General features: G+C 50.9%; 1 protein-coding gene across 2 annotated transcripts in view; it reads left to right on the forward strand.

Moving 5' to 3' along the window:
- Positions 1-15,978, forward strand: part of Slc12a3 (solute carrier family 12 member 3) — a 34,724-nt gene extending 18,746 nt beyond the window's left edge. For both annotated transcript variants that reach the window (XM_042689907.1, XM_042689908.1), the window contains exons 20-26: positions 1,516-1,593; positions 2,395-2,496; positions 3,916-4,027; positions 9,161-9,247; positions 9,570-9,705; positions 10,855-10,922; positions 15,538-15,978. In XM_042689907.1, the coding sequence (XP_042545841.1) occupies positions 1,516-1,593; positions 2,395-2,496; positions 3,916-4,027; positions 9,161-9,247; positions 9,570-9,705; positions 10,855-10,922; positions 15,538-15,679 (725 nt within the window). In that variant the 3' untranslated portion in view covers positions 15,680-15,978. The remainder of the gene's footprint in view (positions 1-1,515; positions 1,594-2,394; positions 2,497-3,915; positions 4,028-9,160; positions 9,248-9,569; positions 9,706-10,854; positions 10,923-15,537) is intronic.
- Positions 15,979-16,582: the final 604 nt, after the last annotated feature.

Consider the following 16,582-nt stretch of genomic DNA (forward strand, 5'->3'; position numbering starts at 1 on the left):
GGAAAGAGAGGGAAACATTAGTAAGGAATAAAAGGTATCAGAGTCTAGAAAGTCAGCCCTTGATGGTCCTTCAAGTTTCCAAGCAGAGAGGTGAAGTCCAGACAGGGGAGGGACCCATGCCAGGTCCTGTGTGAGGCCAGGAGCAGGAGGAAGATTGGAACTCAGAGCTCCCTGAATCACCGTCAATGTTTTTGTGGGATGAAGAGAATCTACTAGAGAGAAGGAAGGGGAAAGAGCAGAGGAGTAAAGACATTGCTCATATGAAGACATTGGAAATGAAAATATTCACCCAAAGGTCATGGAAACTGGATGTTTTGGTTTCCATAGCTACCTTTGGGGATGGAATTGGGATGTTTTACATATGTGTGCATGAGGCTGGGCATAGTGATGCCTGTCTGTGATCCCAGTTACTCAGGAGGCAGAGATCAGGAGGATTGATGTTTGAGGCCAGCTTAGATAAAAAGAGGATGGAGGTTTGAGGCCAGTTTAGGTAATAGTTACCTAGACATCGTATTAACAAGTATGCAGGCATAATGGGCCATTCCTGTAGTCACAGCTACTTGGAAAGTGTACTTAGGAGAATCGCAGGCCAAGGCTGTCCCCAGGCAAAAAGCAAAGGTCTCTCTGAAAAATAACTAAAGTTAAAAGGGGTAGAGGGGGTCTATCTGAAGTGGTAGAGCATCTGCCTCCATAGCACAAACCTCAAATCCCAGAACTGCCAAAAAAGAAAAAAAAAGCCATGCATAACAGTGTAGACTCTTAATTGGTACTATTTAGAAGTGTGAAAGGAATAAAATAGTGGGGAGATGGTGTCTCACATCTATAATCCTAGCTACTCAGGAGGCTGAGATCTGAGGATCATGGTTCAAAGCCAGCCCAGGCAGGAAAGTCCCTGAGACTCTTATCTCCAATAAACCACTAGAAAACCAGAAGTGGCACTGTGGCTCAAAGGGTAGAGCGCTTGTCTTGCTCTGAAGAGCTCAGGGACAGCACCCAGGCCCAGAGTTCAAGGCCCACGACCAACCAAAAAAGAAATAAAAATACACAAAGACAAACGAGTGGCTGGAAGGACCCTAGCAGGTGGGATCTGCAGACTGGCTGTCACCGGGCTGAGGGCTTGCCCAGCCACAGCAGCTGGGCAGTAGAAATCTGTACCCACCACTCTGGGAACGGGGCTATACCAAGGACCAAACAAAGCATTCCTTCGTTCCTGGTGTGGATGCTGCAGAGGACAAGGCCGATGCACAGAGGCGGCAGGATGGAACGGTATCCTGGGGGGAAGGAGCAGCATGCATGAGTGCAGCAGGCTCAGGAGGGCAGGGCTGAGAGATGGAGCAGCCTGGATCCTGCACCCTCCACCCCTGCCCCAAGGTGGGAAGGAGCAGAGCCTGCCCTGAGCCTCAGGAACCCCGGAGGAGGAGGACTTTCCTTGTGGTGCTAGGGGAGCCCCAGGAGATGAGGAACCTAGAGGTACCAGGCAAGATCATGCAGACCCAACGGCACCCTCTTCTGCAGTTAAGCCTGTGTTTGACCCAGCGGAGGATGGCAGAGCGACAAGCAAGAGTGGGGCGGGGCCTTCCGCGTCTGGCACAGGTCAGTCCCCACACTGGGAGGTTTCAGGGTGCTCCGCCCTATGGGGATCCCTCTGGAGGGGTCTAGCCACAGTTAAGAGATTGCTAGCCAAAACTGGGCACTGGTGGCTCAAGGCTATAATCCTAGCTACTCAGGAGGCTGAGATCTGAGGATCACAGTTCAAAGCCAGGCTAGGCAGGAAAGTGTGTGAGACTCTTATCTATAATTAACCACCAGAAAACCTGAAGTGGCGCTGTGGCTCAAGTGGTAGAGCACTAGCCTTGGGCAGCTCAGGGACAGCACCCAGGCCCAGAGTTCAAGCCCCACAACCAACAACAACAACAACAACAAAAGATTGCCAGCCACGGACTGAGGAGGTAGCTCAGTGGTAGTGTTTGTCTAGCATGTATGAGGCCCTGGGTTCTATTCCTAGCCTCCTTCCACCCCAACTGCCCTTCCAAAAACAAGATTGCTGGCACTGTCTCTCACCCATATCCTGCAGGTGGCGGCAGGAACAGGAGAATATATGGCAGGTTCAAGGGCATCCCGTGACATTTGTAAGGGGTTCAGGGGTGTTCAAGAGAAGGAAGGGGATGCCCCCTATCAAAAGCTCCCAGCACGCCCCCCAAGGAGGGGGAGAGTAGGAGAGGCATCCAGGGCCAGGTTCCTGCCAATCGAAGTTGGCACCACAAGGGGCATCAGGTCTACCCAGGTTTCCCTATTTCTGCCCATGTGCCCCGATGATGTAAGGCCGCAGGGGCTGCTTTCACGCAAGGCCTGGTGTGGAAAGTGCTGCCCTGACCAGCTGCCTCCCTCCTGCAGTGGACGCCGAGGCCCTTGTGCGGGAGGAGCAGGCCCGCACCATCTTCCAGTCGGGGCAGGGCACGAAGACCGTGGACATCTACTGGCTCTTTGATGATGGAGGTCAGGCCCCCTGAGCCCATCCTGGCTCTGGCTGCCTTTCCCGGGCTGCTCTGGTGGCTAAGACCCAGAATCCAGCAGAGGGGACAACCAGGACCCTCGGCCAGGTTAAGGGGAACTGGGCTGGGCCCCACTCTCTGGCATCCAGCTTTTCAGCTGTAGAAATGAAGACCCCTGAGTAGAGGAGCTGAGGGCAACAGGAACTAGAACCTTCTGACTGATTGACCTTGGAAGTTGGGGCCTGTAAATGGGGAAGCTGATTGGATGATGGGAAAGTGTAGGAATGCTCCCAGAAACACCTTCACCAGCTCATCTTAAAGCAAGACTTTTGAGCTTTACCTTTCCAGCCTTTGATAGAGCCAGAGAAAAAATGTCTTAGCACAATGGAGTGCAATCAACCCCAGATCCATGGGTTTTACATCCATGGATTCAGCTAGTCTCAGAGTGGAAGGATTCAGAGAAAAACAAATTGTCTAAGCCCTTTGCACTGCCCTACATTGCAGTATGAAGAAGCTTTACCACCAGGCACTGAGTGGCTCACGCCTGCAATCCTAGCTACTTAGAAGGCTGAGATCTGAGGATCATGGTTCAAAGCCAACTGGGGCAGCAAAGTCCATGAGGTTCTTATCTCCAATGAACCACCAAAGTGGTAGAGCACTAGCCTTGAGCAAAAAACTCAGGGCCAGTGCCCAGACCCTGAGTTCAAGCCCCATGGCTAACAGAGAGAGAGACAGAGAGACAGAGACAGAGACAGAGACAGAGAGACAGAGAGAGAGAGAGAGAGAGAGGGAGAGGCACTCACCATGTGGGGGTGCTGTGCTGTTATATTCCGTACTACACCCCAGTCACAGGGACTCTGGGACAGCTGTTAGGAGACAGGGGACAGCTGTGGCCTTGGCTGGGAGGCCCAGTCTCTGCCACGCCTACAGCTGACTCTATTCTAACTGTGAGAGCCAATGTCAGCTGAGCACTTGCTCCATACGTGGCTGACCCCAGGGGCTCCCAGGGCTAACCAGACACCATCTCCTTCTTTATCAAGGGAAAGGAGGATCCAGGATGAGGCACTAGATATACAGTGGCTGGCCCTCAGCCTCAGTGGAGAGATGACAGGCAGGCCAGGGTCAAGGGTCAGGGAGCAGGATCCCATTCATTAGTCAGATATTCTGTTTTTGGCAAATCCCAGTGATCCACTTGTTTGCGTGAAGATCCCCATTATTCCATGCCAGCTTGTTCAGAGCACTGGGCCAAATAAACCTGGATCACCGTGGCAATCAGGGTTTAGTTAGGGAGCTCTTACATAGGCAAGGGAACTGAGGCCAGCAAAGAGCAGGGTTTTCCTGTGGCAGGATGGACAGGGGACCCACATTATTGAGCTCTCTCCTGAGTACTTTCCTCTTGTCTCTGGGGGCCCCTCCGTGCCAGGTCTCACCCTCCTCATCCCCTACCTCCTCCGCCGCAAGAAGAGGTGGAGCAAGTGCAGGGTCCGGGTGTTCGTCGGGGGCCAGATCAACAGGATGGACCAGGAGAGAAAGGCGTAAGTAGACAGGCCGGCTGGGGTCACATCCGCCAGCCCCTCGGCCCCCAGACAGGCCCGGGATTGTCCCAGGTCACAGTTGTGGTGACCTGGGCTCTACAGAGCAGGCCTCTTTTCCTTTCTGGTGTGTTCTGAATCTTCTGGAGAGAAGTGATTTTTTTTTTTAAATGTGTGTGTCAGTGGTTAGGCTCGAACTCTGTGCCTTATGTTCTCTCTTGGCTTTTTGGCTCATGGTTGGCACTCAACCAATTGAACCTTGTACTTCTGGCTTTCTGCTAGTGAGTTGGAGTTAAGAGTCTCATGGGCTTTTCTCCCTGGAGCTGGCTTTGAACTGTGATCCTCTCAGATCTTAGCCTTCTGACTAGTTAGGATGACAGGCATGAGCCACCAGCACCTGGCATATGTATGACTTTTAATTCTCCTTTAATTCTGTAGCCAACTGGATGAGAGGTCTTAGTTTCATGTTGTTCTGTGCTTCTGCTTCTGCCTAAACAAAAGCAGCAGGCCTGGGCTTGAAGGCTTGGCAGACAACAGCCTCTGGCTGGAATTAAATGACTCTGGCTTATTTATGTGGGTTTTAATTGCTACCTCTTTCTAGCAAGAGGTGCTGTGGGTTCTATTTTCCTTTAGATTATAACATTAGATTTCCTTCTCTAACTATATTTGTCCATTTCCATTATTATAACAAGAGGAAGAAAAGAGGAAGCCAGGCACTGGTAATTCACACCTGCAATACTAGCTACTCAGGAAGCTCAGATCTGAGGATCATGGCTCAAAGCCAGTCTGTGAGATTTGTGTCTCCAATTAACTACCAAAAGAAGTAGAACTGTGGCTCAAGTGGTAGAGCATTAGCCTTGAGAAAAAGAAGCTCAGAGACACCACCCAGCCTTAGGCTGACATCAAAAAAAAAAGAAAAAAAAAAAACAGAAGAAGAAGAAGAAAGATTTAGCTTACAGTTCTGGTGCAAGGTAAGGGCCCCCAGGTGGCATAGGGCAGCATGTGACAGAGACAGAGAGCACATGTCTGGCCTCTTTCTCCCTATAAAGCCACCAGACTTCAACTGTGGGGATTCTGATGACTTTTTCCAATCCCGCTCACTTCCCATAGGCCCCACACTAACCCCTCTGGCACCTCACACAGAGGATTAAATTTCAACCTGAGCTCAAACCATATTCAAATCGTAAGTCACAATGTGAGCTGATTTAAACAGACTCGAAAGTAAATAGTGAAACAGGCAGCATACTGGCGTGGTGCTGGCAGGAGCTGGGCAAGTGGAGCTGAGCAACTGTGGCTTTAGAACAAGGTCAAGTGAGGTCAAAAAGTGGTAGAAAAACGAGAGGGGGGCAACAATGTTCAACAAGAAATGTACTCATTGCCTTACTTATGTAACTGTAACCCCTCTGCACAAACCTTTACAATAAAATAAAATTTAAAAGAAAGTCAGGTGAATGTGGGAGCCAGTGGCTCACACCTATAATCCTAGCTGCTCAGGAGACTGAGATCGAAAGATTTCGATTCGAAGCCAGCCAGGGCAGGAAAGTCTGTGAGACTCTTATCTCCAATGAATCACCAAAAAGGGCTCAAGTGGTAGAGTGCTAACATTTAGCAAGAAAACTCAAGCCCTGAGTTGAAGCCACACAACTGGCACACACACACACACACACACACACACACACACACACACACACACACACACACACACACACACACACACACACAGAAAATTAGGTGAGGTGGTTTGTAGCCAGAGAGAAGAATCCTGCCCAGCCTCTAGAGCCCTCTGCAGCCATACTGGCCTGGCTACCCCAAAGCCATGATAAGAGGGAACCTCTTCCCCCTCCAGGACTGCAACTCTTCTTCCAATCAACCCAGCAGTCCCATCTCTGTGCTCTCCCTGCTGAGGATTTTACCTCTAAAAGGCTTCTTTCCCCTCCCCGCCCCCCAAAGCCAAGGACAGCATTGCTTGAGGACAGCAGCAGCTGGCCTCTGGGCTCTCTCAAAAGCTAAGAAGGCCTGAGTCTCAGTCTCAGCTTCCCAGGCAACAGCTGGGCCTTCTGAGACTGGCTGAGCTCAAGGCCATCGTACATTGAGCAACAGTGTGTCCTTCACGTGAAGAACTCCTTAGCCACCCAACTGGTTCTTACTGAGTCACATGATCTGCCTTCTCCATAACCCAGCCTTCCGGTTCTGCCATTACCTGCACAGCAAGACAAGGCTGCCTGTTAGGATCCATCCTGCCCAGCCCAGGGGACCACGTGGAGGCAGGCAGACACAGGAGAAAGATTATTATAAGGTTTATTAGAGGGGCCATATCTCCCCCTGGAGAGGGAGCAATATGGCTTCTGCCCCATCCAGGTGGGTCACTCTGGAGTTAGTGGGGTCAGGTACTCTGCAGGTGCAGGTGTTCTGGGCAAAGAGAGGAAGTGGAAGCTATCCTGGTAGGAACTCTAGGGTTGGGAGGAGCTCAGGTCTGGGTAGAGCTGAGGACTGGAGGTGGGGATAATGCTAACATTCTCTCACTTTGTTTAATAATAATAATAATATCTAGGGGTACTGGTCGGGAGTACGGATGGAGGTCATTTCTTTGGAGCTACTTCCTGTTATAAATAGGCAAAGTAGTCAGGGGTCCCTGATTTGTTGCTTGGCTGATACTGTCTAAGAAGTATTTGCTTGGCAGTTTGTTTGGTAAAGGTCCTCATTTCCCATGTTTTTATCTAAATAACATATTAGTTATTCCCATGTTAGCTGTCTAAATTCCCATGTTAGTTATCTAAAATGCAAGGCGCAGAACAAGTCGAGTAGCTCCAGAGTTCAGGGTCCCAGGGAGCTTGAGATATCACATCCCCACCTCTGCCTCTAAAAACTCAGGCATGCTCACTACCTGAGGGGCAGGTTGACTCCACCTCCCAGAGCTTTTTTGAGATTTACCTTGATGCCAAGATGGCACAATCAGGTGGTCAATGCTAGATAGTAGAGAGAGCTCAAGATTTAAGCAACAACAAGCAGAATTTAATAGAATCTCCATGTTTAAACAAATAACAAGGGCTAGGAAGGTGGCTCAGTGGTAGAGTGCTTGCCTTGCATGCATCAGGCCCTGGGTTCCATTCCTCAGCACCACATAAACAGAAAAGGCCGGAAGTGGCACTGTGGCTCAAGTGGTAGAGCATTAGCCTTGAGCTGAAGAGCTGAGGGATAGTGCCCAGGCCCAGAGTTCAGACCCCAGGACCGACAAAAAAAAAAGACAAGAATAAAAAACCTTTTAACTAAAGTTCCTCTTTAAAACAATGTGATAATCCTTTGAGACTTTTGCTAATGCCCAAACCTCATGACCTTCCTTGGAGTTTAAACTTAAACTCATCCATTTTTTTTTTTTTTTTACATTATGATGACAGTTTTTGTCTTAACAAGTTTTTATACATACATACACTTTTTTTTTTTTTTTTGCCACTCCTGGTTATTGAATTCAGGGCCTGGGCACTGTCCCTGAGCTTCTTTTGCTCAAGGTTAGTTCTCTACCACTTAAGCCACATTCAGAGATGGGGATAATGCTAACACTGCCCACAGATATGCTTTCAAATCCTCCTGTTCCCAGGTTCAGCAGCCAGCAGAGCTTGACTATAGGGCCCAAGCTGTTCCTGAAGACTCTGTTCTGCCCCTGTTCCCATACTTATAACTTTACTTACCTTGGAGGCCAGGGGTCCCTAACCTAATAGGCACTGCAGCACCATGTGGGCCTTACCCAATCACGTCCTGCCCACGGTTCTGACTCAGTGGTAAACTCAGGTAGGTATGCTGCTGTGAAGACACCTTTATGTACAATTCCCCTGCCCCACCTCCTTTACCCAGCATGCACCATCCAGCTGGATCATTACCTCCTCTGGGGAACGTTTCTTTGTTGTTGTTGGTCATGGAGCTTAAACTCAGCACCTGGGCACTGTTCCTGAGCTTTTTTGCTCAAGGCAAGCACTCTACCAGTTTGAGCCACAGTGCGACTTCCAGTTTTCTGGTAGTTAATCAGAGTAAGAGCTTCATGGACTTTCTTGCCTGGGCTGGCTTCAAATTGTGACCCTCAGATCTCAGCCTCCTGAGTAGCTAGGATCATAGGCATGAGCCACCGGCTCTCTGTTGGCATAACCTCCTCTGTGAGGTCTTCCCTAACAGCTACTACCATGCTTGTGCCCTTACATTGTTTGGCCCTGCCTGCTGCTTCTGATTCTCAGTTTCTATTACCTTTATTTCCTCCGTCACTTTTATTGTACAGTATTTTATTTTTATTTTGGTGATACTAGGGTTTGAACTAAGGGCCTTGCCCTTGCTAGGCTGGTGCTTTCTGGCTTGAGTCACACCTCTATCTCATTTTACTTTTAGATTGTTTTTTGGATAGAGTCTCACTAGCATTTTGCCTGGGCTTCCAAGAGCCCTGATCCTCTTACAGAGCTGAGATTACAGGCATGAGCTACCATACCTGCCCCTTTGGTCACTCTTTCCCTTTTCAACTTTCTCCATCCTTAGGCCTTTGCTAGTCTAAGTGTGGTTCATAGCCTAGTAACATCCTGGGATGTCACTTAGAAATGTAGCATGCTAATTGGGGATTCGGATTCTGGGAAGCCTAATCTAAGAGGACTGAAGTCTAGGCATGAGTTAGACAAACGTTGAGACCCTATCTCACAGAAAAAGGGCTAGAGGCATGGCTCAGTGGTAGAGCACTTGCTAGGCAAGATCCTCCTGAGGCCAAACCCTAATACTGCCAGAAAAATAAAAAAGAAGAAAAAGGATGAGAAGGAGGAGGAAGAGGAAGAAGAGCAGAATCCCAGGCCTGGCCCAGATCAGCTGATTGGAAGCTACATTAACATTGACACATTAAAATCTGAGCTGCAGTGGACCAGGAATGGCATGCGATACGAGATACTTGGGGAAATTTTGGTCAACTGTGTTCTTCGTATCACTCGTTACTGAATGGCTTACTATACTGGGATTTCTTACTGTCTGCTCCAGTCCTGTGTGAGAAAGTCACTTCCACCAGGGAGGGATCGATTCTGCTCAGAGCTACAAACTCAGCGTAGTACAAGTTAACTGAATGAATGAGGCAATGAATGAATGAACACGCTTTTAAGACTCCCCATCTGTTTGCAGGATCATTTCTCTGTTGAGCAAGTTCCGGCTGGGCTTCCACGAAGTACATGTCCTTCCTGATATCAACCAGAAGCCTCGGGCTGAGCAGTGAGTTCTCTGTGAAGGATCCCAGGCAGCAGGGACATTCCCTCTGCCCGCTGCCCCCTTGCTCTAGCCCCAATACTCCTTTGCTACTCCTTACCTGGGCCAGACATGCTGTACCTCAAGGCCTGTGCCCAGGAACTCAGGATGGGGCCCAGTCTCAGTGCCCTCCTACTGAGTGGAGGTAGAGTCCAGGTCAGTCAGGGCAGCTCAGAGCACCAGAGCGGGATTCTACACAGAAGCCACTGGGATATAAATGCCTCATGGGGCCCCTCACCCTCCTCGATGGGGCATCTTACCTTCCTCGCTTTGCCTCTCTTTTCCACAGCATCAAACGATTTGAAGACATGCTGGCACCCTTCCGCCTGAATGACGGCTTTAAGGACGAGGCCACGGTTGCCGAGATGAGGCGGGATTGTCCCTGGAAGATCTCGGATGAGGAGATGAACAAGAACAGAGTCAAGGTGCAGAGGAGGGAGGCCCTTGCAGGAGCCAGGGTGGGGGTCCAGCTTACCATCCCCTGGTCACAGCCCATGTCCCTATATCTTGAGCTTCCTGAACCCCTCCTCTTGTTCCTCACCCCGCTTCCCCCTGGGGGGAGCTCACTGTCGTCTCTCCAAGAGATTTTAGATCCCTGCCCATTCAGTGTCTGGAGTCCTCCCTTTCCTCCCCATTTCTGGGAGTCTGGTGGAAGGGCTTCATGATACAGGGCCTGTTCCTCAAAGCTCCCTCCGTCACCCTAGATGGAGCCCAATGCCAGGGCCTATTCTTCCCTAGACAACATAGCCAGGAATCTGGCAAGGGCTGGGAGAGGTGTGGGCATGGCGGGGGGACTTAACATGTCACCTTTTTAAAGTGGAGTAAGGAGCCAAGAGGCTGATTCTGCTCCTGTGAGCCCTACACCAGTGGTTCTCCACTGAGGGTGATTCTCCCATCTCCCATGATAGTTGTCTTCCTGTTGAGACATTTCTGATCACCACAGCTGTGTGTAATGTGTGGGTGTCACTGAACATCCCCTGTCAGTAGGGGGAGGATTCCTGTCCATCTGCTTACTCCCTCTCCAGTCTTCCAGTCTCTAAAACGGGTGTCCACCTACTATCAGACCCTGAGCATCAGACATTTCTGAACGATTTGAGACAGCTCCAGGCTCAGGACTCCAGTCCAGCCCTACGCAGGCTCTGGAGAATTCCCCGAGCCATTGGGCAGAGCCTGGGGCCCCAGGTATTCACGTTGCTGGCTGGCCTTTTGGAAAATGCAACATGTGTGTCATATCCAGAGGAAGTTCACTCCAGAGCCTAGCATAGTGTCACAGACCGGGCAGAGCCCCTCCTGTCATTCACACAGAACATCCTCTGGGTACCAGGGGCCCAGGCTGTCTCTGCTAGAAAAGCTCTTCCTCTTCCCACCATCCTGCTGGTTGTGACAATAATCAGGCAAGGAATGAGATGGAGGATGCTCCTGAAGGAGGTGGACTTGGAGCTCAGTTACCAGGAGGGTCCCTCTTTTCCTGGGGGCAGAAATGTCTGCAAGAAGAACTAGACCATCCCCTGGGTAGGGTTGACAGGACTCAGTCATGGATGCACCCAGTGACAGATCCATCTCTCCCGGCCCAGTCCCTTCGGCAGGTGAGGCTGAACGAGATTCTGCTGGATTATTCCAGAGATGCAGCGCTGGTGGTCATGTAAGTAGTTGGGTAGGCAGGAGGAGCGGCCTGTCAGGGTGAGCAGGACAGCAGCCCTGGAAAGGGCCAGGAAGGGCTGGAGCAGTAGGGCCGGCAGCTCCTGTCAACCCAGCCTGGGCAGACTCTCAGCGTGTTGCCAGCCATGCCCCTGCTTCACACCTCTGCCCAAGTGCAAGCTGGCACAGGCCTAGGGTCTCATGGGTCCTAGGCATTGCTGGCCATCTCTCCCTGCTGCTCTTTCCTTGTTTACTGCCCTTTTTTTCCCCCTGCCAGACATGCTTGGCAGAGGGAGCACCTGGCACAGACCAGAAGCAAAGCAAGGCCTGTTGGTCAGGAATTGTCTAACTCTCTTTGGCCACAGGCTATCCCCAGCTCGAATAAGAGTGACAGGGGGCTGCTGGCCACACAGCTTCACCTGGACCCACATCCAGATCCTGGCTGCCCCTCTGTGGGTGTTGGCCAAGGCAGGGCACAGAGCGGGTCTCGGTGTGATTCTGCTCTCTGAGGCCAGCAGAAATAACACAGCCAGCCCAGGCCCTCTGAGGCCCCAGCTCGGGACAAGGGACTTCCCCAAGACATGAAATGGCCTTTCTCACTTCCTGAGGCCACTGCCTGGGAATTCTGAGGACAGCTACGAGCCTGCCGCTTGGATTCAAGATGTGCAGTGGAACTTCCAGGGCCTCTGCCAGCTAGAAGGGTGCTGTTTGCCAGCGATCAAGGAGGCAGCTGTGGTTCCCCTTTTCCAGGCCATCTCCTCTACATTCCAGGTCACCTAAGGCATTGGAAAAAGTGTCAAGATGGTGACAGCCAAGGCCTCCATGTGACTGAACAGGCTGTACCCCAGGAAGGGTCCTGGGTTTGTTGTTTTGTTTTTGTTTTTATCACTAAGAAAGTGCTAGGGGAAGGGGCTGGGTATATCTCAAGTCTCTGGCCAAGCCTAGTAGAGAATATTCAAGAATGTTCCTAGGGTAAGGTGACAGAGGGTGAGGACAGGGTAGGTGTTTGGGGCAGTGGAAACAGCTTCACCTTGCTGGCTGCTAGACTTCTCCAGGGTGGGGGCCTGGGGTACGTGCCCACCATGTGCACAGATGTACAGAGCTACCACACCTCGCCCACCCCGCCCCGCCCTGCTACCTGTACTCAGAGAAGCAAGTGTGCATTTTGACTTGCCCTGAGTTCACTGTGTGGCGAAGTAACCCCCCACACCAGTACCCATCTCTCTGGCCTCAATTTCCCCAATGATCAAAATGGCGTCACTCAAATATTTCTAAGATTCTCTTTCCTGCTGACATACGGAGAGTCTGTATCTACCCACCCTTAAACATGAGTCCATCTCTCAGGCCCGGAGATGAGGAATTTGATTGCAGAGGTGACCCCACTCTGACTTGCTGGTTTCTTTCACCCCCTCCCACTGTGTACCCCGAGACCTCAGGAAAAGCCAACCTTCACCCACCACCCTTGGAGGGATTAGCAGAGGCCACCACAACATACCTCACCCCACCCTGGCATCCTGGCTAACGAGAGCCAAAACTCTTGGACCAGCTGAGTGGTTACGTGTGGGCACAATTCTGAGCTCCAAGTTGGAGACATACCAGCGTGTCCTCGAGGACAGCCCCAGGTCAGCTCCACCAGTATGCCAGGGGCAAATTCTGAAATCCCTTCTGATCAAGGGCTGGGGCAGGGCCCAGGATCCAGAAATTGGAAGGACAGAATGACTCCACCAGTGCAGTGACAGACTTGCATTCTCCAGCTATTTCTAGAGCCTCTTTTTAGAGGCAGCACTTGGTTGTTTGCCAGTCACCAATCAGCAGTTTATCTGGTCACGCCCTCCACCCTACCCCAACCTCCCACCCTGCTCTTTGAGCTCAGCTACCAGCCTGGGAAGGCAGCCCCACAGCCTTTGACTGGACTAAAGGGCAGGTCCTGCCAGGATTAGGCACCTCTTTTTTTGTAGCCAGTCCTCCTCAAAGACAAACAGTAACCCCCAAACAGTGACCGGCAATATTTCTATTCAATGGAGACTCCCCCTTCTCCTTTCTTCTTCCTCCCCCAACTGGGGATAGAATTCAGGGCCTTGTATCCCTAGGCAAGCTCTCTACCACTTGAGCCAATACTCCCAGTCATTTTGCTTCATCCTTTATCAGGAGGCTGAGATCTGGTTTTCTGGCAGTTAATTGGAGGTAAGAGCCTCGTGGATTTTCCTGCCCTTTCCTGCTCCTCTAAAAGGGAGGAAGGAGGCTGGATTTTTGAGCCCTTGGCTTGAATTCTATTGCAGGTCTGTTGAAGGTTCCAGGCCTAGGTTAGACTTAAGGCTGCCTTTCTTTGTGGCCAAGAGATGTGGTTTTAAACACCAAGTCTCCTTGCTCTAGAGTGGCATTATTTCTAGAGGTGATTTGTTTCTTAGGCGAGTACATTCTGTGGGCCAGGATGCAGTCACTGATTGATTCTGGGACCAGTTAAAGGCACGGGCCTTGGAACAGGTGGACAGGCTGCACTGGGGGAGGGAACTTCCTGCTGAAGCCACGCCCCAATGGGGGTGACCCTACTCCTGACCATCAGACACCTGTTTTCCCTTGGCCTTTGAAGTCTATGAATTCAGGTCCTGAAAATAATGAATTTCCCAGCAGGGCATCTTCAGCTTCAGGCACCCTGTAAAACCTGGAGAGCAGGCTTTCATGTTCTTTGCAGCCCTTTGCCCTGCACCAAACACTGTCCAACAACGATGACAATTACTTAACAGGATTCTCTTGTTCCCATCACAAGACACTGCTTTCCCAAGTGATGCCTTGATTGTTGTATTTCCCCTGGGACTATGGTTTGAACTCAGAGCCTCTTGATTGGTAGGCAGGGGATCTATCACTTGAGCCAGGCTCCAGCACCTTTTTGCCTTTCAGTTATTTTTCAGATAAGGCTGTGTTTTTTGTCAAGCTAACTGCACCGCGATCTTCCCAACTATGCTTCCTGTGTGTCTAGGAAAATAGACATGCACCACCATGCTTCGCTTATTGATTGAGACGGGGGGGGGGGGGTGCGTGGAGGGTGGGTGGTCTCACTAACTTTTTGCCCAGGTTGAACTCAAATCGTGATTCTCCAAATGGCTGGGATTACAGGCAAGAGCCACCACACCCGGCCTTTTGAGAATGGCCTTTTAAGTCAGTGGCAGCTGTTTGGGGATCTCAGCTGCTCTTAGCAGGGATGGTGGGGGCAGTGCGCAGAAGCAGCTGGCAGGAAGCTCTCAGGGTTCAGTGGCAGTCCTCACTGTGCCCATGCCAGTCCGGCTACCTAGTGAAGGTGGAAAATAACCCCGGTGACAATGGCTGCAGTGTAAAGAAGTGCCTGTGTGTGCCAAGCATGGTGCCGTGCCCAGATATGCTTTGTTTTCTTCAAAGCCTACAGACAGCCTACAAAACTTGAGATCACCATTGTGATCTGTTAGGAAAGAGGACGCTGAGGCTCAGGGCCAGTCAGGCACTTTGCCAGGGCCACGTGGCTGAGGACGTAGCAAAGCCATGACTTGGCAGCTTCATGATGCTTGAGCCTGAGCTCTGGACCCCCCGAGTGGCAGGTCGCCACCTTCTCCAGTTGGGAGTCAGGATGGGTCCCGCCTGTCCCCAGGGCTGAGTCCCATCCAGGGCACCTTGGCTTCTCCTGGCACTAGCTGGGTCTGGGAGGTCCTGTCTTCCCCAGCAGCTGAGAGGCATGCAGCTCCGTCTTTGGAATTCTAAGCTGGTAGAAAAGCCACATCCTGAAATAGGAAAACATGACCCGCCAGTGTTCCCAGGCCATCTTGTTATTTGCTCAGCATGGTGCAATTTGGACACAGTCCACCAGAGGCAATGGTGGTGTCCCCTTCGGCAGCTTCCACCAGGCAGGGGGCGGGACTAGGGCACTCATCAGAGTCACATGACCCATCAGGCAGGTTTGTGGCTTCAGAAGCCAACCTAGGGTGATAAGGGTGGTCCAATGGGGTAGGACCACCCACCTAGCCAAAAGCTCTGGGACCTGGTTCCAGGCACAAGGGAAAACTGGCCTGCTCAAGGGCAAACACATATTCCAGATGGACATCAAATATATACACCGAAAGATGCTTTTGAGATTGCCAAGGACTACGATGATGTTAAAATAGAGGGATAAGATGAAGAGGCAGGGGAAGCCATCTCTGCAGAGGGCAATTGGAAGAGCTTCACTTAAACCCAAACTTGAATAATTCAAAGGAGCCATTGGGTGAAGAGCTGGAAGAGGTTCAGCTGCTTAGGCAGTGGGAACATCTAGTGCAAAGGCCCTGGGGCAGGATCAAGCTTGGCATTTATTTTAGGAAGAGGAAGAAAAAGCCTCAGTGGCTCTAAGGGTATGGGACAGGATCTTTAGGAGGTGAGGTTAGGAGGATTGGTGGAGACAAGGCCACAGCTCTGTCTAGAAAGAAGACTGCATGCTTACAAGATACATTTTGAGTGCCAGGCTCCAAAGGGTTTCTGGGAAGTCTTTGGGTGAGTGAGAAGAAAGGATTCTGAAGTTGCTAATAAAAGGATGAGCTGTTCAGAAAGGAACGGTGGGCTGGGCTGTGTGGGGAAGGCCCCGGGTAATTCCTCTTCTGTGGCCTCTTCTTGCCTTGCAGCACCTTGCCCATAGGAAGGAAGGGGAAATGCCCCAGCTCACTGTACATGGCGTGGCTGGAGACGCTGTCCCAGGACCTCAGCCCTCCTGTCATCCTGATCCGAGGAAACCAGGAGAATGTGCTCACCTTCTACTGCCAGTAACTCAGGCTTGGCTAGTCCCCACCAGGACTGCAGGTGTGAGGGGCAAGCAGAGACATTGCTGGCTCCAGTCCAGGAGCTTCAGGTCCTGTCACAGGCTCCTCCACAGAGGAAGATGGCTGGACCCCACTTCCACCGGACATGGCCGCTGGGCTTCATGACTAGGGATTGGAGAAATTACAGGTTGAGTTATATAGAAAATTCTCTGGAAGATTCTATGTCCTCTTTTTTTTTTTTTTTAAAGTTTGCTTTTGATCTCAATGACTACTAATTAAGATTTCAGCCTGTGATTGGTGTGCTAATTGAGTCCGAGTGCTGGTATGTGTCTTGGCAGTTTTTACTGTGCTGTCTCCAAACCCTGCCACCTTTCTCCAGCAGCCACTGGGTGGGACTGAGCCTCACCACAGAGGGTACCCACAGAGCTAGGATGGAAGTGTGGAATAAATCCTGGGGACCCTGGAGCCAGGTGGTAGGTAAAATGAAAGGACACCTGTCACTCTAGACATAACCAAGCCGAAGAAGTGAATGGGTCACCTCTGGGCCTTGCTGGCCTACTCCAAGGTCATTTAAACAGTCTCTTTTTCAGTTTAGTTCCTTTGTGATACTGGGACTTGAACTCAGGGCCTCTCATTCCTGTTTAGCTTTTACACTTAAGGCTGGCATTCTACCTCTTAAATCATACCTCCACTTCAGCTTTTTGCTGGTTAATTAGAGATAAGAATCCCACATTTTGGGGTTGGGAAGGTGGCTCAGTGGTAGAGTGCTTGCCTCTCATGCATGAGGCCCTGGGTTTGGTTCCTCAGCATCATATAGGTAGAAAAAAACAGAAGTGGCGCTGTGGCTCATGTGGTAGAGCGCTAGCCTTGAGCTGAAGAGCTAAGGGACAGCGCCCAGGCACAGAGTTCA

This window comes from Dipodomys spectabilis, unplaced genomic scaffold (genome assembly GCF_019054845.1).
Source record: "Dipodomys spectabilis isolate Male_0828 unplaced genomic scaffold, ASM1905484v1 ptg000130l, whole genome shotgun sequence".
Taxonomy (NCBI): Eukaryota; Metazoa; Chordata; class Mammalia; order Rodentia; family Heteromyidae; genus Dipodomys; species Dipodomys spectabilis.